General features: G+C 37.2%; 1 protein-coding gene across 3 annotated transcripts; it reads left to right on the forward strand.

The window, feature by feature from the left end:
• Positions 1–873: 873 nt before the first annotated feature.
• Positions 874–17,583, forward strand: LOC144194733 (kinesin-like protein KIF23). 3 transcript variants are annotated; one of them, XM_077713982.1, is made up of 23 exons: positions 874–1,003; positions 2,606–2,672; positions 3,214–3,342; positions 3,572–3,677; positions 3,782–3,918; positions 4,660–4,772; positions 4,864–5,034; positions 6,278–6,390; positions 7,708–7,829; positions 7,979–8,081; positions 8,164–8,243; positions 8,371–8,490; positions 9,236–9,395; positions 9,859–10,023; positions 10,142–10,308; positions 10,868–11,041; positions 11,239–11,454; positions 12,897–13,181; positions 14,311–14,544; positions 14,702–14,790; positions 15,501–15,561; positions 17,108–17,148; positions 17,226–17,583. In XM_077713982.1, the coding sequence occupies exons 1-23, from the start codon at positions 990–992 to the stop codon at positions 17,239–17,241; spliced, it is 2,883 nt and encodes a 960-aa protein (XP_077570108.1). In that variant the 5' UTR covers positions 874–989; the 3' UTR covers positions 17,242–17,583. The 3 variants fall into 3 exon arrangements, with proteins under 3 accessions (XP_077570108.1, XP_077570109.1, XP_077570110.1); XM_077713983.1 differs by lacking the exon at positions 12,897–13,181; XM_077713984.1 differs by lacking the exons at positions 12,897–13,181; positions 14,311–14,544.
• The last annotated feature ends 3,539 nt before the right edge of the window (positions 17,584–21,122 follow it).

Genomic DNA, 21,122 nt, shown 5'->3' on the forward strand with positions numbered 1-21,122 from the left:
GCAGTCATTTTCATTCTTTTGAGGTGGTCACCATCTTATAGCAATGTAAAGTGCCTTATTTAAATGAAATGTCATGGTCTTGTGTCAGTCTCACCTTCCAACAGTTTGAATGATCTGGCTTCTGCACGTGAGAATAACAAACAGCTGAAGGGAACAAAACTTGAAATATGGATAAAAGATTGCATATATTTGTTTGCTGCATTTTCACCTGTATGTGAAATTATAACATGAATTGTTCTTGTGATATGTATTTTAAAGTATTTATTTAATTGTGATTTTGAAATGAAATAAAATGTAATGAATTAGTCCCTTTGCTAGGAAAACATTGTGTGTTTCACTTTTGAAAAGTCAATGACACATTAAATCCAAACCAAATAGGAACCCTTGATGGGACAGAAGCCAATACAGTGGACAAGTATTCAAAAGTTTACAATTGGGACATTTAACTCGTTAAAGCAAGTGACTGTTTTTTTTAACTAAAAACAGGGAAAAAATTAAAAAAAATACAATTATTGATTTAAAAGGGGGAAAATCAGGAAATATAATATACTCATGATTTACTTTCCTGGGCCACACAAAATGATGCACAGGACCAGATTTGGCCCCCGGGCCGCCACTTTGACACAGGATTTACGCTTACACTTACACTAAGTTTACTTTTAGTTCAACCAACATGCAAATCAAAAGGTTTTTTCAAGTTTAATGAAAGAACTAGTTCAGTTTAATGTTGCCTCTGCGCGACCCTTGTAAGGATAAGCGATATAGAATATTTATGAATAATGATGCCTATTTGGAAAAGTAGAGGGCCATTGCAATTGGTCGCGTCATCCAATGGGAAGGCGGGACTTCCCCCCACGTGTATTCAATTCTCTACTCGGATTGGTTAATAGTGTGGAATAGATGACAGCCGTTTGGCAAGGGGGAATTTCAAAAACAGTCGAAGCGCATTCGGGTGAAGTATCCGCGTCTCCAGGCGCCAACATCAGAAAATGTATCGTACAGGGTATGTATCAGATTTTATTTCACGAAATTTGACTGCTGTAAAGTTGCTTTCCATGTAAATTATGCGGAAGACTAACGATCGCTGTCTAAACCGACTAAATTAGGCGCTTCTATTCTGCCGAGCTAACCGGGCTACATACGAGGAAACCAGTTAAGATAACATTGGAACCCCGTTGAACAGTTTCATTCACTTAATGTGATTTAATGTAAACACCAGATTGTGTTGGGTTGCCTGTTTGTGGATATGCTGCAAACTTTGTTGCAAATCCACAAATTGTGAACATTTGTAGTACAAAGACACTTGATCAGCTCTCACTCTAATTTCCGATTCGCAATCAACCATCAAATTTGATCAAAAAAGCTTCTCCCTAATATCGTTTTTAAAAACAAAAACGTCTAGTCTGCAACAGTTTTAATTTGCGTTTGTTAAAAACTAAAAGAAGTTCCACATCTACAGATCCCCACTTTTTTGCAACCCGGGCTGCATTTGCAACTAAACAATACTTCTTGAGGCTCACAATGTTAATTATAGGGCTTTCAAAGTATAAATATTCATACGCAAAGACTGTTTCCTTCCTCATTTATGATTTTGTACTCATTGTTATAATTTTCTTTGGGGTACTAGGGTGGAAGTAAACACTGACAGCCATTTATAACATTTATTGAGGTACTAATTGTATATAAGTGAAAACTGTAGATTGACTGGCTGTATAATGTATACCCTCCTATTTCCCCATATTGCAGTTATAGTTTCATAAAATCTGGATTTGCCCCTCAGAAAATGACTTTCCAGAACTGGATCTTTAAACAACACCCATCAGACAAATATTACAATATCCAATATACTGTAAAACCTCTATTTCAAAGCCATGCCGTTCTATTTTTCAAACTTTCCCCCTGTAGTGCCTTTCAATTAGAGGGTGCTGCTCTATTTTTCGACAAGTTGCTCAGTATTTTGATATGTGGTAAGTTTTATGGAATATAAAGAGAAATCAGGCAACATATATACATATTTATTTAACAATAGGCACAATTGGTACAAATGCAAGGCGATTAGTGGTAAATAATTACAAATTCACTGTGAAAAGCAAGTGACCCGTCACTGTTGTAGCGTCCTCGTCATTCACATCACCTTCAAAATATATATGTATATATTAATTTGATAAATTGGCAAATTTAGTGGTTGGGTGTGACTTACTTGAAAGACAGTCTGAAACCCTGATGTGTGTATGTAATATTTCATCACATCTCATTTTCTGAACCGCTTTTATCCTCACTAGGGGTGTAAAAGGGGGTGCTGGAGCCTATCCCAGCTGACTTCGGGCCAGAGGCAGGGGGCACTCTGAATTGATGGCCAGCCAATCGCAAGGCACAAGGAGACAAACAACCACCATTCATGCTCACACCCATAGATAGTTGCAATTTAGTATCCAATCTGCCTACCATCCACGTCTTTGGAATGTGGGAGGAAACCGGAGTACCTAGAGAACACCCACGCAGGCACGGGGAGAACATGGAAATTCCACAGAAGTGGACCGACGTGAATTTGAACCCAGGTCCCCCACTACAACAGTAAAAGTCTTGTTTTTGTTTTCAATTTCAGGAAAGGCAGGACTCCTCGCAGACCTTGCATAAAAAAAACACAGCATACAGAGAAGGATCCTGTTGGCGTAAGTGAGCACAAGTCATGGCACTTAAACGGCATCTCAGTACATCTCAGTCATGTCCGCACCTAGGCATTTATCATAAGGGTGCATTTAAAAATGCATGGGGAGTCACGGCAAATGTATTATTACACTATCTAATTTTAAACAAGCCCATAGTACACACCAAATAATGCTCATGTTAATTATCACACCTGAGCCACATCTGATCGGTAGAAAAAAAAAGAGTGAAGTTTTTAATTGACATACAAAATCCTTAACCGGCAACAGAAATGCTTGCTGCTATTCATTGTAAACACATCCATATAGAATAAAGTAGAACAATTAGGTAGATGGGGGAAAAATAATCCCAAATACATCAAGTAAATGTTTAACCAATCATGGAAAAATGAAGTTAGGTAATACAAGATAAGAAGTGTAAAGTAGTGGTCACTCTATAGTTTATTTAGTTGAAAGTTTAGCATGAAAACAAAGCTTCAAAGAAACAGCTATGACGATATAGATTCAATTCAGCACTTTCAGTATATATGTACGGTTTCATTTGCAGGTGTACTGCCGTATACGCCCACTGGGAGCAGAAAATGAGGAATGTTGTATTGAAATGATCAGCAATTCCACCATTCAGCTCCATGCTCCTGATGGCCTTAAAGCCAACCGCAATGGTGAATACAAAGAGGTATGTAGCATGAAGTGTTTTATTTGGGCTAAGCCAAGATGGCCTTAAACAAGGTTTCTTTACTTTGGTCAAAAACTAGATTCCACCAAAATGTCCTAGTTTTTTTATGTAAGTTTCAGTTTAGTATACTATAGTACTAACTAAGTATAAAGTATGTACGTTCAGTAACCTTTGCATATGTTTTTATTCTGTTGTGAAACTAATTAGCATATTTCGTTTGATATTTTAGATGCAGTACTCCTTCAAAAAAGTCTTTGGTGTTAATACCACTCAAATTGAACTGTTTGAGGAGGTTGCCAAGCCCCTAGTAGAGGACCTCATTCAATGTAAAAATGGTGAGAGTTTATACTACTTAATGCCTACTTTATTGCAATGTGATTTCCTCATGTTCTCAAAGGTTTATTATATGTGTGTTTTTTTTCCCCCCTCTCCACGGCAGGCCTGCTGTTTACATATGGTGTCACAGGAAGTGGCAAGACCTTCACTATGACCGGCTCACCTGGAGAGGGTGGACTCCTTCCTTACTCCCTGGATATGCTCTTCAACAGTATCGGCCCTTTTCAGGCCAAAAGATTTGTAAGATTTGCATTAATATTGAAGCAACATCTGCAGTAGCTATATTTGATTAGATTATATTGACCTTTATGCATCCCGGATTTGGCAAAATTCAGTTTATAGCAGCAGCAGCAGCACGCACAGACACAGCAAAAGACAATGTAGACCTAGATAAAACTGGAACCACACTCAGGAAGTTCACACAAGGTTGGGACTTTCTGCAGACTGATGCTGAGATTGAAAATATGCAGAATCACTCTTACAAGTTGATCTGCACATTCTGGACCTGATCATCAGGACAGGCAGCTTTTTGTTGGCTTGAATGGTTCCAAAAAATGTCCAGGACTAGCAAACTAAACTAATCGGACAATGATTGCCTCTCACACACGTTGGGTGGATTCGAGTTGTAAGGGTCGTGCGAACATTGAAGTAAGAGGTATAAAGTATAAAGGGAAGTATTCAGAAATATTAAAATGTAATTTAGAAGAAACTAGAAAAGCTGTGAAAACAAAGAGACAAGTAAGAGGGGACAGAGCTACTGCCACTGGCTGCCATTTGAGCGGCACCATCTTGGTTGGAGTAGCAAGAACAGGTACAGACACGGGAAAAGACATTGTCGAGCTAGATAAAACTGGAACCATACACAGCAAGTCTTGCACAAGGTGGGGACCTTCTGCTAACTGAGCCAGCTTGAAAATATGCACAGTCAGTCTTTCAAGCTTATCCACTCCTGCTTGAAAAACAACTCTGTTCTTTTTGTAGGTATTCAAGACAAATGACAAAAATGGGATTGACATCCAGAATGATGTTGACGCTCTCTTGGAGAGACAGAAGCGAGATGCTCAACCTTTAATGCCCAAAACGATCTCCTCTAGGTAATCATCTATAATGTCTCTTTTAAAGACAGGGGAATAAAATTCCAACCAGTTGTTGAATATTGTGTTACATATTTTATCTTCTCTTTAGGCAGAAGCCCGACCCAGAATTTGCAGAAATGATCAGTTCACAAGGGACATGTAAAGCTGAGATTGTGGATGAAGACTGTTGCTACAGCATCTTTGTATCTTACGTTGAAGTCTATAACAACTACATTTATGATCTTCTTGAAGATGCCCCCTTTGATCCTTTTAGACCAAAGTAAGTGGCCGCATTTCACATTTTAAATGTTTTTCCATTGTATTATGGGCATGTGGTCTACAAATTCACTACATTATAGTATATTGTAAATATTCCACAATGAGAAATGTTCCTCATTCATGACTTGTAATAGATATATTTCCTGTTGTGATTTGTGTTAATTCACATAAACATTCTTTTTGTTAGTTGGCTTGGAATTGGGACTCCTGTAAAGATAACTTTAAATGAGTCATCTGTCAGAGTTTGCCTTTCATGCTGTATACACTCAATTTACATAGTTTGTGACTTGGTCATTCTGGCTTACTCTCCCTGTGTTCAGCTTTTTCTTTCGGTGTCTCACAATAGATTGAGTTTTAGTATTGTGTGCATGAGGCTTCAACTTGTGCCCGTTTCTTGTCCGTGTTTTCATTGAGGGTGTAATGTTATACACTGGTAATTTCAGTTCAGTTAATTTTTAGTTTAAAAATAACAATAATATTTTCGCCCGCTTACCCGAGATCGGGTCGCGAGGGCAGCACCTTGACCGGGAATGCTTAGTCTTCCCCTCTTCCCAGTAACTTCATTCAGCTCTTTGGAGAGAATCCAAAGTTGTTCCCGGGCTAGCCGGAAGACGGTCTCCCCAGCGTGTCATAGGTCGGCCTCATGGTCCTATCAAGGAGGAGTCTAGGGGCGTCCTAGTGAGATGCCTGAGCCGATGCAGAGTCCGCATCACTGCAGACATTTCACGGATCCGCCTGTTGACTTCTCTGGTGAACAAGACCCCGAGATACTTAAGTTAGTTGTGGCAGCACCTCCCTGACCCGGAGAAGGCATGCCATCTTTATCCGATTGAGGACCATCGTCTCAGATTTAGAGGGACTGACTCTCATCCCGAGCGCTTCGCACCCTGTTGTGAATCATTCCAGTGAGAGTTGGAGATTGCGGCTTCAGGAAGCCAACAGACCCACATCATCTGCAAAAAGCAGGGATGCAATACTGAGGCCACCGAACCGGACCCCTTCAATGGCACGGCTGCGTCTAGATATGCTTTCTATCACAGTTATGAACACAATCAGGAATTTAGGGCAGTCTTGGCGAAATCCAACCCCCTTTGCCAAGCGATCGGAATTACTGCCGGCTACACAGACCAGATTTTGACATGACGAAATGGTTCATATCCACACCAAGTTTGCATCCTCCGTTTTCATCTACACCCCTCGTGCTGATGCATTTGTGCTAAGTTTCATTGTCATATGACTTTCAGAGCACCACAATCTAAGATTCTACGTGAAGATCAAAATCATACCATGTATATTGCCGGCTGCACAGAAGTTGAGGTCAAATCCACAGAAGAGGCATTTGAAGTCTTCTGGAAGGGTGAGTTAAAACGTTTGGTATTGCTATTCATTAAACTATCATCCTTCACAAATCCTACATTCAAAAGGTTTTTTTTAAATTAATCAAATTCAGAAAATGTGATCAAATTTAAGAGCTAAAATTTCTTAGGTCCTTACATTTGCATTATGTTGACAATACAACAACCATTTGTCTGTAATTGTAGTGGGTGGGTGTGTACATACATAATTCTTAATATATTCTGTAAGTAGATCAAGTATAAATGCTTTGTTGTTCCAGCGGTGATACCTAGATCAATTTTGTTAACCTATTGCGAATGCTATCCCTGCGCTTATGCCAAACATCCACACCTAGTTTGTTTAGTCTGCCACTGTCCGTCCAGGCATGGCAAATGTGCAACCAATTCAGCCAAGAAAATGTCAAGCCGTGTCTTTGAGTTTGTCTTATATCCTAATATTTGTCCTGAACCGCTGTCAGTGGTCATAAGTCGTCTGACTTTGCCTATACCATCTCAATGCACTGCAATTAACATGCAGTAAGTGATAAATTGCCAAAGATACATTGGTTGTACTACTCTTGTGTGGATAGGGAAGTGTTTCCAAACCGGTTTGCCATGATCAATGGTCAGGTTCGCCACAGGACATTACATGCCAAAGTCATACGTATTAATATTTCAAGAAAAAAATTGTAATCTTTCAAGATTAAAACTGAAATGTGAAAAAAAATCCATATTGTAATAATACAAAATTATAAAGCCGTTTTGTTGCTTATTTTCAATGTAACCTGAACTGGCATTATTTTGGTTTCACAAGCATTACCATTTGGCGACGTAAAGTCTGATCACAAAACTGGTTCTTGTGTAATATTGGGAGAAAAATTCATGACATTATCAGTATAAAATCAGTACGTGTCTTATTTTTACATCATGAACTGTTTATGGTCTGCGCGCTTCAACTTTTGATGACATAATGTCGGTGCAAAAAATTCAGGTATTGAAATTTAAACTTTGATGAGAATGACTTTATTTTGTAACTGTTGGTGACAGTTTTAGATTAGATTTCCTGCTGGTGGTGTGCCTTGAGGTTTTTGCAATGGGAAAAGTGCCATTGCTCAAAAACATTTGGGAAACCCTGCTACGGGGCCTGGGGAAATGTTTATCTGAAATACTTTCAAAATGAGTAAAATGTACTTGGGGGCACACTATTTAAATAAACCCACTAAGTTATCCACTCCCGCTCTTAAAATTAGAAGTAAGGCCTCCCGTTTCTTCTAGTAAAACATAAAAAATGGTTCGGTACATTGGGGTTTGATAAATGTGTAAATAATTGCTTGTTGTAGGGCAAAAGAAAAGGAGGATTGCAAACACTCAACTGAACCGTGAATCTAGTCGTTCACACAGCGTCTTTACTTTGAAGCTGGTTCAGGCACCTCTTGATGCTGATGGTGACCACGTTCTGCAGGTAATGTTACCGGGTGACTCGTAATTCTGTATAAGGCAAACATTTATTTAATTTTGCATTTCAAACTAATGATGATTTGACACAGAAGCAAACTGATTTGTGATGGTGTGGCATACTATTTTATTTGGATACATTTGGTTGTGTTTTAGGACAAAAACCAGGTGACTGTGAGCCAACTGTGTTTAGTAGACTTGGCAGGTAGCGAACGCACCAGCAGATCAAGAGCAGAGGGGAGCCGTCTGCGTGAAGCTGGTTTGTCTCTTTTAACTGTCCGTCATTGACTAAATAAAAGCTCATTTATCTTTCTATGTCCTTCTTTGTTTCTCATGACAAGGTAATATAAACCAGTCTTTGATGACACTGCGCACATGTATGGAAGTCCTCCGAGAGAACCAGATGTTTGGAACAAATAAGGTTGATATTTTCTTGTATTTCTATGTTCTCTTGGTTTACAGATGATTTGCTGCCTGTAAGATTAAAAATGAGGTGGCATACAATGTAATTTGTGGTTGATTTATAATATCGTCCATTTTTTTCCCAGATGGTGCCATACAGGGACTCTAAAGTCACTCATCTTTTTAAGAACTACTTTGATGGGGAAGGAAAAGTTAAGATGATTGTCTGCGTCAACCCAAAAGCTGACGATTATGAGGAAACAATGGTAAATTGTTTTTTTTTGGTGATGATTTCCAATTGTTGTCAATCATCAAGAAGAAACTGCTTGAATCAAATGAGAATAAATATTGTTTTTTTTTCCCCAACTAGAAGTGCAACTAGTCTAATGCTAATTTAAATGAAAAAATATCCTTATATTATTATACATGAGTATATATATTATCTTTTTTTGGTAGGGGGGTGGGGTTCCGTATTCTATTTCATCAGAAACCACAACAATGATTTCACGTTAAAGTAATTGTAAATTGGAGAACAGTTAAAATAGGCACCTGTCAATAATAATATATTATTACGTTTTAAACAAATGACTTTGGCCTAAAAAACACAGCATAAGCTGTTGGTGGTCAGGGTGAAAAAAGGTTGAGTATAAATTTGAGGCCCAGCCAAACTATGCAAAAAAACAACAACAACCTGTGACTTTAAGATCAGAAAAGTAGCATCAGTGTTTCTGACCATTTGCTACTAAACATTTTTTTACTGACTCGGTAAATAGTTGAGAATTTATCAACTAGTAAACTAGTTTATATGGAGGACAAGTTATCTGTTAAGTTATACATGACTTCTGTACAATGAAATGATCCCCTTAATCAGCGAGCATGAATTATCTTGACCTAATGAATTAATCTTTTAACTCGATGTGAGACACATGAATGTCATTGGGTATTATCAATAGGACTTTATTTTGGAATATCATTATTACTACTATTACTCATCATTCGATTGTGTTGCAGCTTGTAATGCGGTTTGCAGAGATGACACAAGAGGTGGAAGTTGCACGGCCAGTTGATAGACCAATCTGTGGTCTTGCTGCAGGACGCAGGCAAAGGAATCAGGCATTCAGGGATGAGCTGTCCCGCCACCTGGCTGACCACGGAGCTCCAAGTAATGCTGGTAAGTCAAACTCCCAACTCTTCCTGCCTCCTTGTGTTTTGTGATGTAAAGTGATATTACTATATACAACAGTGACTGGCCAAAAATGTTCCTAGTGTACATGTTTTCTGTAACTGACCATAAATCGCCCCCACCTCTGAAAACAATGCACTGAAAGAGAAGGATGTTAGACAAGTGAAAATGTTATATATATATTAACCATTTGATTGATTTCAAATAAACCAACAAATATTGAAGAAGCAACACAGGAGTTCTCACTCAAAGACATTCGGTAAACTGTCCAAAATTATCCAGCCAAATTATAATTAAAAGTATTTATTTCTCCGTTTTGTTGCTTGGCTTTGGTGTCCTTATTTTTGGGTAAGGGTAAGTGTCTGACCATCCCACTTTTATGAAACTTTACATGAATTATCTTGAGTAATGCTTTGCTGTGCCTTTATACATTTTTATTCATTTCTTACAGTATTTGATCCAGCTCTGCTCAATCAACTGATTGAAAACTTTCCGCCTTTGCCTCCCTGTGACCTGGTGGACCCAGGAGATGATCAGACGCTACCACGCCTGGTTGAGGTTCTGGAGAAGAGGCATCATATCCGTCAGCTAATGATGGAACAGTTCAACAAAACTGGTACAGCACATACATTCCCTTCCGTGAGGATCCGGGGCTATTCAGTAACTATATTATTGACTATAAATATGTGTGATGATGAATACGCTTGTTGTGGTTTGTCTTTTTTCTCTTGCAGCCAATATGTTGAATTCCATGCTTCAGCAGTTTAATGGTCAATTTGGTGGTAATCAAAATTTAATCCAAGACCAGCAAAGCAAATTGAGCGAGAAGGAGAAGGTTATTTTTAACCAAAGGGCTGAGATCGAACGGCTACAAAAAACATCCAAGACTTTGGAATATAAGGTACTGTCATTCTTAGGTATTATTGTTACCTACTGTTTTTTTTCCAAAATAAAAATGAAAACAATTACCCAAATTGGATGGGGTAGTGAAATGTAACAATGTTGTATGCATTTTATTTTACAATGTAATCTAATTTACTATGGTTGTGCAATCATTCGACACCGATTATAACAGTCAAAAAGAAGAAAATAGAGAAATCTTCAAATGTTCCCAACCATACTTGGGTGCTGCAAAAACAGCTTTTTTTGGTCTGTTTATACTTTTTTCCTTGTGTAATGGTAGATTTTTTGAGCCTGGTTTTGGGGGAGTACCTTGTACACACCAAAAAAAAATGGGAATCTATTTTTTCCTCTTAATTGCTGAACTACATTCTGTTGGTGTAGATTTGATTTAAAAAAAGTTTTTTGTGTTTTAAGTTGATATATCTTGACTGTTTTATCAGTGTAGGCTTACTTTAAGATTTCATTTATGAATATACTAGTTGAGTCAGATTTTAGAAAACATCTGAAAAAGACTTATGTTTATTGACGGCCCCTTTTGCGTACCATTTTGTATCTAGATTGATATTCTGCAAAAGACAACCAATATGTATGAAGATGACAAACGCATACTTAAGCGGGAGCTGGAGACACATTCTCAAAAGCTCCAGGAGGAGCTATTTCAGAGGAAGCGAATCGAGCAGCACATGCAGGGATTGGTCTCGGACACAAAATACAAATGGGAGAAGGAATGTGTAAGTACTGGCATTCTCAGTCAAAACATTGACACCAAAAAGTATAGAAATGTGTATGCGTGTGTGTGTTTATTTCATTGTCTGCTTGGAAATAAGTGATTAAACTGAAGATTTTTCCTTATCAATATTTTATCATCTCAACTATTATTGCTTATAGTGGAACCTTATTTTTTGATTATTTGTTTTTCCTTGTTCAGGAGAGACGGGTGAATGCTAAACAGCTGGAGATGCAGAACAAGTTGTGGGTGAGGGATGAAAAATTAAAGCAGCTAAAGGCAATCGTTACTGAGAGCAGCAGCAGCAGCCCAACCACCGCCATTAGCAAAGAGCGACCAGAGAAACCAGAACGGCCTTCCAGGGACAGAGATCGCAACTACGGCCAAAAGAGGTCATCCTCGCCATCGCCGCCTCCGGTAAGTTATTTTAACAAAAATCAGTACCACATTTTGCATGATTATGTTGAGCAAGAAAGTATTTTTCAGTGTTCATCAATTATTCCTATATTTATTTTTTTCCATAATCATTTTGACATACTTACTCTGAATATCATGGCTGCTGCTTTTACAGTGCATGTAACCTGCCTGGAAGGGACAGACAAGGTTTTGATTAAGTGCCTCCCAAAAGACTGTGTATCATGTCCTACTCCAGTTGCTTTTTTTCTCATGTTGACAGGATTTTGTGTAAGATAAAGCATTAAAAAAAATAAGTAGGCAGTGCCAGTATGTCATCTAATTCAGCTTTCGCCTGTGCAGACGGGTGGTGAATACAATAGTCCACCATTGACCAAAGCTTCCTTCCACCTTTGCTTATGGCATGTTGTAGAGTTGGGAGCACACTGATAATGCTTTAAAAAACGTTGCACTTGTTTGTTGTGTGTTTTGTTTGATTTGTTGCTCCGATTTTAGACTAATGCACACAATTCTGACTATTTGATATTGTTATGTAGTAGAGCTTTACTCTAATGGACAAACTGATTGCTCTTCCAATGAAGATGAAGAAAAAAATGGCTAAACAAACTATTCCTCAAAGGCCTGCAGTGGGTTAGGTTTTTCTTCCACCTGAATCTAGCAAGTTTAACAATGTTTCTTCTGAGATGAGTGGCACTTTCAGGCAATTAACCAATGAGACTTGTCAATGGTTGGATTTCAAACCCTGTGGCCCTTTTAGACACCCATGACTCAGCTCAAACTGTTAGCTTGGCTCTAGTCTCCCAAGACATTACCTGAGCTATCGGATTTAGGAACTTTCTCTGCCGTTTTATTTGGCCTTACAAACCAAAATTGATAATCCTACTGCTTTCTTTCCGTAGTGCACTGACATTTCATGGCTCGCAGTTTGTAAGCTCCACAGAAAGGAGTGTGGGTAGAACTTTTCTACCATCCTTCCCATAATGGCACCGACTTTCAGCTGTCATTTTCGATTTTTAAACATCATTTCCTCCGTTATCATAGGTCAAAATTTTTTTAGATTTGCATATTCAAATTCTGCCCTATGATTGGCTGCCCAGCGATTCAGTGTGTCTCCCTCTACGACCTTTGTGAGGTTAAGCGGTTCAAAAAATGACTGAATTTTCAGGTTCCTTTACCAACCATGGTGATTTTCACCAAGTCTTGCCTGTCCCTTTTATTGGCGCACGCAATGCTTTGCACTCATTCGTTCCCATCACATTTTAGGACAATTGACAAACATCATCCCATCACAGGGAAGTTGTTATTATAGTTCTAAAAAATGTCATTTGCATGATCAGATTCCTTAAGCAGCAACATTTCCCATCAAGATCATTAATACTAAGTCTTGTCTGTCCTTTTTATTAACGCACACAATGCTTTGCACTCGTTCCCTCATCACTTTTCAGGATAACCGACAAACACCTTCCCATCAGAGTCAAGTTAAAATTAGAGCAGTTCAGGATGAATCCCCCATCACCAGTTCATCTACATCAGTAGCAACGTCCATCTCTGTGTGGGAACAGAAGTGCCCTGTAGACACTTTCTCCCAAAATAAAGAACCAGGGACCCCTCGGTGCAGGAATTGGACTCCCACTGGCAGTGCGTCTCGCAGGAGAGGCCAACGTTTTGCCTCTGAAACTGAGGCCCCTGCAACTCTAGTCCAAGGACTAGACCTAGAGCCAGGCATAAGGGTTAGTGAGTGCTAGTCTTTTTCAGTAGATTCATTTGCAATAGTGTTTCCTTTTGATATTGGCTGCCATAATGTATATAAACATTCGCTAGTTAGAATTGTGGCCTTTAGTAGCTTTCTACCAGTCTAACATGCGGGGACCCACTGCTTTGGGTCGACTAGTAGCCTTTACGTCAATAATATAGAATAGTAATATCCTAAACAAAAAGCCCACCTTTTGTCAAGTAGTACCTTTTTATGACTAGCAATATCTATACTTTGCTTGTAAATAACCCTATTTTTCCAAAAGGCTCATTAGGCTTTTGACATTTATTAATCATTTATTGTGCAATACAATATAGATGTACAGGGTGACCCAAAAAGATGCGTACCCATATTTTATTCGTTAAAAAATCCATTTTTTAATGAATGTCTCAAACAATTGAGGAACTGAAAACTGCCATAACAGCAAAAATAAGAGCCATCCCAAAAGAGGAGTGTGTAAAAGTGATTGACAACTTTGTCAGACGAGTACAGGTTTGCTTGCAACGGAATGATGGACATTTGGAACACATCTTGGGAAAGCCATAAATTGATTAAAAATTGACAGAAATAGCTGGAACTCTGGTGAATGGTCTTCAATAAACTGAATAAGATGTGGTTGTAATTTGAAATAAATAGCTTTTTAATCAAAGTCAAAATAGAAATTTTCATGGCTACGCATCTTTTTGGGTCACCCTGTAATATCATTATGGTCATTGTGATCCAAACGAACAATTATCTTTTAATTTTGCATGCAGTTTTACTTTTTCATTGCATGATAACTCACTCACTACTTGGTGTTACTAATGACAATCTAAATGAATGTATAGCTGGAACAGTCACCAAATACTTTGGCAATAGCTTTATAGATATATTAAGTTCATGTCATTCCAAATTTGGATTACGTTATAAAGGGTTATATTTTGATTTCAAATTATTATGAATGTCAAGGGAATGCCTTCAAAGAAAAATCCCTATCTGCCACCTATGACTTCCAGTTACACATTTATTCTCACAGTAATTAAACACAACGCTTTCTTGATTAAGTCTCACTGTGACAAAAATCTGATTAATAACCTGATTTGTCTCTTTCACACTGGGATCATCAGACGGCTCGGGAAATTAATCCAGTGCACAGACGTTCACACTCTGCAGGTGGGGAGAAATGGGTAGACCACAAACCAGCTTCTATTATCGACCTTGGCACTGTCATGCAGCCAATCATACCTAATGCAATCCAAGTGTCTTCCCCAAGCGAGAAAGCTCTGTCTAAATGCCACAAGTATGTTCTTAGACATCAAGAGCTTGCCTCTGATGGGGAGATTGCCACCAAGTTGATCAAGGTAAAATGATGATAGAGCTCTCATTCTAGTTTTACCTTGCATGATTTAGTTTTTGTCTTGATTTCTGACATTGGGTTTTTATGTCGTAAAAGGGGGATGCTTTTCATTTTTCTTTGCCCTTTTCTCCTGCTGTTATTTCTCTGTTTTAACTCCTCAGGGTAATGTTTTTAAAACAAGAAGTGGGGGCAAGGCAGTAGAGTTTACTGATGTTGAGACATTACGGCAGGAGGACCCAACTGCGTCAAGGTAGAAACTTCCACTTTTAAAGCATAATTTCTTCCCAGATCAAACTGCTTTTGCACCTTTTTATGGTGGTATTTTTCATTGAATTGAATTACAACATAAAATACACTTTTGTTATGGAAAATTAAACTTGCTCGGGCAGGCATGTATGTAGAAATTTGTTGAGAAACTGAAATTTAAGCAATTTTAGTATTTACTTCATATCATTTTAAAGTCTACTTAAGTGCACTTTATGCCATTTGTATTCATTAATTAGATATTCAGTTATACATAGCAATTCAGGATAACTAACAGGCCCTAGTGGCTGTCTTACTAGTTATTAATATGTACTTATTTTCCACTAGTGGTACCACTTTAGTCCTTTAAGTACAATACTAAATTGGACATTGAAATCATTGTTAATATATTTTAATATTTAGAAAATTATTGTACCTAGTAGAATCATCACACTTTATGGATACAAAATGATTATAGCTAAGAACAATAAAGGTAATAGTTTAATGGCAAGTATTGTCCAACAATTAATAATAATTTTAACAGGTAAATTGAGCATTATTATTGTATAAAAGTTTTTAAGAAAAATTCCATTGACCCCACCTTTATAGTGGTGGTGTCTTAGGGGAAAAAAACAGGGAAATGGTAAACGCCTAATGGCAACAGAAGATTTTTAAGGTGAACTCGCCTAACAAAACCTGTATGCTGTCTTGTTCCAGTCGCAAGAGAAGATCAGGCTCTGCAGAGACACCAAATAACATAGCGGACCAAGAAAACTGGGTATGTCGCTTTGTTTCCTTTTGGTAAACCTCAAAACATTTTCCTTTTAAAAAAAAATATTTAAAATTCAAATCTATGGTTTGCTAATGCTATGTACAACCTACTGGCGGTTGCTGTTGAGATTTGAAAAATCTTTTTTGCCCCCCTCAATATTCAGTGTCTTAAAATGACATTCAATTGGACTTAAATTGGACTCTGATTGGACTTAAATTCTCTAAATTTGAATGTGTTCTGCATTGTAAAAAAAAGGCTAATATGTACCTGGGAATTGGCATTATTCTGCACTAAATGTTCTTAAACAGTCTTAGTTCTCACTGTAGGAAATCTGCAAATACCATGTGTAAATCCTCATTACAATTAGAATGAGTTCCAACTGCAATAAATAAGAATGTAGTAAATGTTGCCCTCTATGAACCGTCTTTGGATACAGATGGTCAATTACCTTTAACTTGGTTTAACAGAAAAGTTGTCTTTATTTTAGAGACTTTTGACAATTTATTTTCATTTATTCCTCCACTTCTAGCTGGTTTGAGCATCTATCACTTCTAAAATATAATAAAGACAAATAACAAAAAATAAACAATCCCCAGTGTTTTTGCACCCCCTGAATCTAAATTCCTGCATAGTTCGAAAGTCTACATCTTGTAATTTATTGGAGAGCATAAAAACGGACTGGTTACGTGACGTCGCTACACTAACTCACTGCAACAAATCTATAAAAACAGCAGGGGGCGTAGTAAAACAATAAATATTAAATTCCCCATCATGTTACTTGAACAATAATATCACGAAAAGTCAGTCATCCTTGTATACGGGTCAGTGATTAATATCTTAATATTTTTTCTTCTGAACCACTTAACCTCATAAGGATTCCGGGGGGTGCTGGAGCTTATCCCAGCTTACTTCAAGTACCAATCAGGGGGCACCCAACCAATCACAGGGCAGAAGAAGACGGACAAACGTTCACACTCACACCCTTTTTTATAGAGACCCGTTTAGAGTGATCAACCAGCCTGTCATCCATATGTTCAAACCAGAGTACCTGGAGAAAACCCACATAAGCCTAGGGAGAACATGCAAACTCCGCACAGACGGACTGACCTGGGATAAAACCCTGGGCCTTAGAACTGGAAGGCCAATGTACTAACCATCCAATTTATATATATATTTACAGCACATCAGAAAGATCAGTTTTTTTTACTTTAAATTGCCCCAATTTGTGTGTATGTGAGTGGTTGTCTGTTTTATTGTGCCCTGCGATTGGCTGGTCATCAATTCAGGTTATCGCTCGCTTTCTCCCTTTCGTTGGCTGGGTTGAGATACAGCAACCCCCCCACCACCGTGACCCTTATGAGGATAAGGGGTATGAGAAATGAATGAATACTTAAAATTTAATTAAACCAAAGAGGTTTCAACATCAGGTAGTAATGATTTTTATATTTATTTATTTTTTTAACTTATGTATGTAGTATTGTTTTTCATTTTGTGTGTGTAGTGGCCTAGTTTTGATGTTTTTTTTCCCAAACACAATTTCTTTCTTTAATAGGCTCCTGCTGAAAGCACAAGCATGGCCCTTGGGTATCAAAAGTAAGTGTCTGGCCTTTTTTTATTCTACCGATATTGATACATTTTCTAAATTTCTCATTTTTTCCTCCTTCCTATAGACGCAGGAGGCCTTGAAGATTTTTTTTATTTTATTTTTTTAAATATGTAAACGTTTTTCCTTCACAGTCATCATATCCTGCATTGGCAATGCGTATTTATCTATCCTGCTTTTTTGAGCGCAGCATACAATGTAGGCTTGTCTGACTTTACAAGATGATATAATTAGAATTTTTTTGAATCCAAGTTGTTAAATAATCCTCAAATTGTGATCGGCATCAACTGTATATTCGTACATAAAGCCGTGAAGTAGATTTTGTCAAAATTGGTGTTTGTAAATACATGCTTTTACTAGTTCTAGAAAAACACCTTAAAAGGGGCACTACTTTTTTGGTGGCATTAAATCTCTTCAAATGAGTAGACTCATTTTTTTTTTTTTTTAATGTATATAGTCAAATCAAAATAGGGGAATTTCTGAAGTGTACTTTGGCAGGCAATGAATTGGAATTGATTGATTTATTGTCATTTTTTGAGTACAATGCGGATTGTAGGGGTTCTGGAGACCATCCTGGCAGCAAGACAGACAACCACTCACGCTCACAATCACACTTACAGCGAGTGGGAATCAAACCCAGACTGCCCGCATCAAAATCAAGCAGAAGAACCAATATGCCATCAGGTGGTGAGCCCGTTTTCAGAGGTAAGCAATTCACTATTGAACTCCTTCATTTGATATTATTTTTCATGTTTACACAGTAACAGATTACTTGAGTGCGCAGTTAATAGCAACGTTCAAATTTTGTTCATTGTCATTGTCCTTTTACTCTTTCAAAATTGATTAAGATGAACTAGTGTTTATTTTTTTGGTGATGTGGGCTTTGGGAAGTGATAAGAATATAGGAAATGGCTTCATCATCAGGCCATTTCAGCCCATTGCTGCTTGTGAAAATATTGACTCTGCCTCCTCGCTTGCTTAATAAATCTTTACGTAGTGTACAAGCATATAGCACATAGCACCTTTACGTTATTAGAGGAGTCACAACTCAAACATGCTTTAAAGACTGTCTATTGTTTGCCTTGTGTGTTATTTTTTTAATCTTCATAGAGCAACACTATTCAGTTAAATTTTTGCCAAGGTATTTTTTCATAACTTTTAACCGTGTAAAACTTCATATTTTTTATTTTCAAAACTTTGGTTTTTATAATAAATAGAACTTGACTTTCATAATCATCACCTTGTTACATTTAAAGTTTACAAAATGAATGAATCAATTTTTTTATGAATATCATCTCCATAGTTTAACTGGACTGATGCTTGGCAACCTTTTTTTCTTCTTTTTCCTTCAACCTTGACTTTTTACATCGCCCACACTTGTCTGCTCCAGTCAACAAATACTGTTTGGACAGCAATGTGTGGGTCTTTTTTGGTTATATCTCTGTGTGTTCAGAGTCAATAGGAGTGCCTTGTGCTGTTATAGTACTCCCGTGTCAATTTTCCTGTCTCACCTTGGTGCCCGTATCTACAGTATAAGATTGGATCTGTTTTCAGAGAGGACCACTCTACATTTATAGCATTTAAAAAAAACACACTCCCACACAAAACTACCTGAAAAGATCCAATGTGAACTTTCAAAACTGTTTAGGTCTTGTGTAAAGAGGCGGCCCGGGGGCCAAATCTGGCCCGCCGCATCATTTTGTGCGGCCCGAGAAAGTAAATCATGTGCCGACTTTCTGTTTTAGGATCAAATTATAATGAAGAGTATTCAATTCATATTAGATTTTCTGATTCTCCCCTTTAAATCAATCATTGTCATTTTTTATCCATTTTTTCAGTTTTTAGTTCAAAATTCATTTTGTAAAATCTAATGTGTATGTATATATATATATATATATATATATATATATATATATATATATATATATATATATATATATATATATATATATATATATATATATATATATATATATATATATATATATATATATATATATATATATATATATATATATATATATATATATATATATATATATATATATATATATATATATATATATATATATATATATATATATATATATATATATATATATATATATAAACATTGTTTAAGTTCTACAAAAAACTGTATATTCAGGGATTTTAATTTTTAAAAAAATTAAATATGTCTAATAGGGTCTGGCCCACATGAAACCGAGTTATAATTAATGCGGCCCGTGAACCAAACTGAGTCTGACACCCTTGGTTTAAGTGATACAAAGATGATTCGAGAGTACTGTGGATATATACTATGTATAGGCTTTTACAATGTTTCATTCTCAGCTGAAAGTAAGTTGATCTTGAGAGCCACTGTTGAGTTTGTTTACTTACGTTGCATGTTGGTCTTACTAAAAGCCTCTCACACTCCCTTCTTCTACCCTCACACACAATACACCATGAGTGTACATAGTTTAAACACACACATTAATAACAAATGTAATGTCATTCTTTGTTGAGTGCTTTTAACAGGTTCACACTGACCTTTAAACGTACAAACTTCCTGAACAAACAGCTGTCACCTGATATGCAAACAAATCTTTATTCATGGATAATCACCGCCCATGATCCTTTGAGAAATGGTGAACGCAAGAGTAAGGTGTCGGGACACTGAAGACAGTTATTGGATTTTTGCCGTGGAATGAAAACTGGTGGTTGTCATAAAAAGAATACAGCTAGTCTTTGTTACAGTCTATTATTTTATATTTGGAATTGGTTTTTAAAGGGTGAAACAAGAAATTCATATACTAGATGAAAAATTGTCTTGCTTGCGCCACCTGACTTTTGCTTGCAAATATGGATTTCCCTCTTTCTCGCTGACTCTTTTCTCATGCAAAGCAAATTTTTTTTGCGTTTCAAGATTTTTACATAGACCTCATGTGTAGGTGGGCTTTAGAGGAAGTGCATCATCATTGGTAAAGTGGATTTTCCGTGCTCCTGGACTTTTTAAATAGTAAATATGTATGAATCCGGCATGCAGATGGATGTATTCAATGGTGTCCATTGTTCTTTGGTCATCATAGTTGTTGAAAAAGGCAAGATTTGAAATGACCCTTTTGTTGTTCTTGTGACTTAGTTCATCATACATGATGATTGAATGATAACTTTGTTTCTCAAGCACTGTAACCAACCAGTGAGGCCTTCATTTATACTTCTATTAAAATATATCCCATTACAAACACGTCAATATAGAAGAAAAATGATTCTTCATATTTTGAATGAGTGACCATTTCATGAAATTTTCACAACCAACTTAATGATTGGATTATTGTAGTAGCATAACCTTGAAACTGCTGTTTTTGGGGATATTTCATTTCCGATGAGAGTGTGCTGTCACTGCCACCACAGCGCTCATTTTGAAGAGCCAATGCACTAGCGTCTTCTCCCCAGTCATTTCTCAGACAAATCCCCAGTCCTATTTGAGGCAAGGTCTGGCAGGGTAGAGTTTTGAATGGAATATAAATGACATCATTATGTAATATTCAATCTGTTGCTGCTGCAATATCCTATTCCACAGATAGCACACCTCCCCCCCATCCATATGCTCTGGCCTCACCGGTCGTTGGTTCTTTTTCATGAAGAATATTAAAGACTTATTAAATTAATCTGTGCGCGTTGGCGCATGTTATTGCATAGCAGAGATTTGTGAAGCGAATGGAGCCATTAGGCTGCACTGTAAGCTGATTTATTAAGGGTAGCAGGGATTCACCATAGAGATAACCTGTTTAATTTTGCATAAGTGAACACTTTTGCTCAAATCTGCTTTGGTCACTCCTCTACCGTCTTTTGTGCAAGTCAAACCATTTCTTGGTCTTTTCCTTGCTCAGGAAATAAGACGTATTACTAGAACATGCCTCAAAATAGCTCATTTTAATCATAGTGTATTACTGTCCTATGTGTGAGTGAGCTAAAGATAATT

This window comes from Stigmatopora nigra, chromosome 3 (assembly GCF_051989575.1).
Source record: "Stigmatopora nigra isolate UIUO_SnigA chromosome 3, RoL_Snig_1.1, whole genome shotgun sequence".
Taxonomy (NCBI): Eukaryota; Metazoa; Chordata; class Actinopteri; order Syngnathiformes; family Syngnathidae; genus Stigmatopora; species Stigmatopora nigra.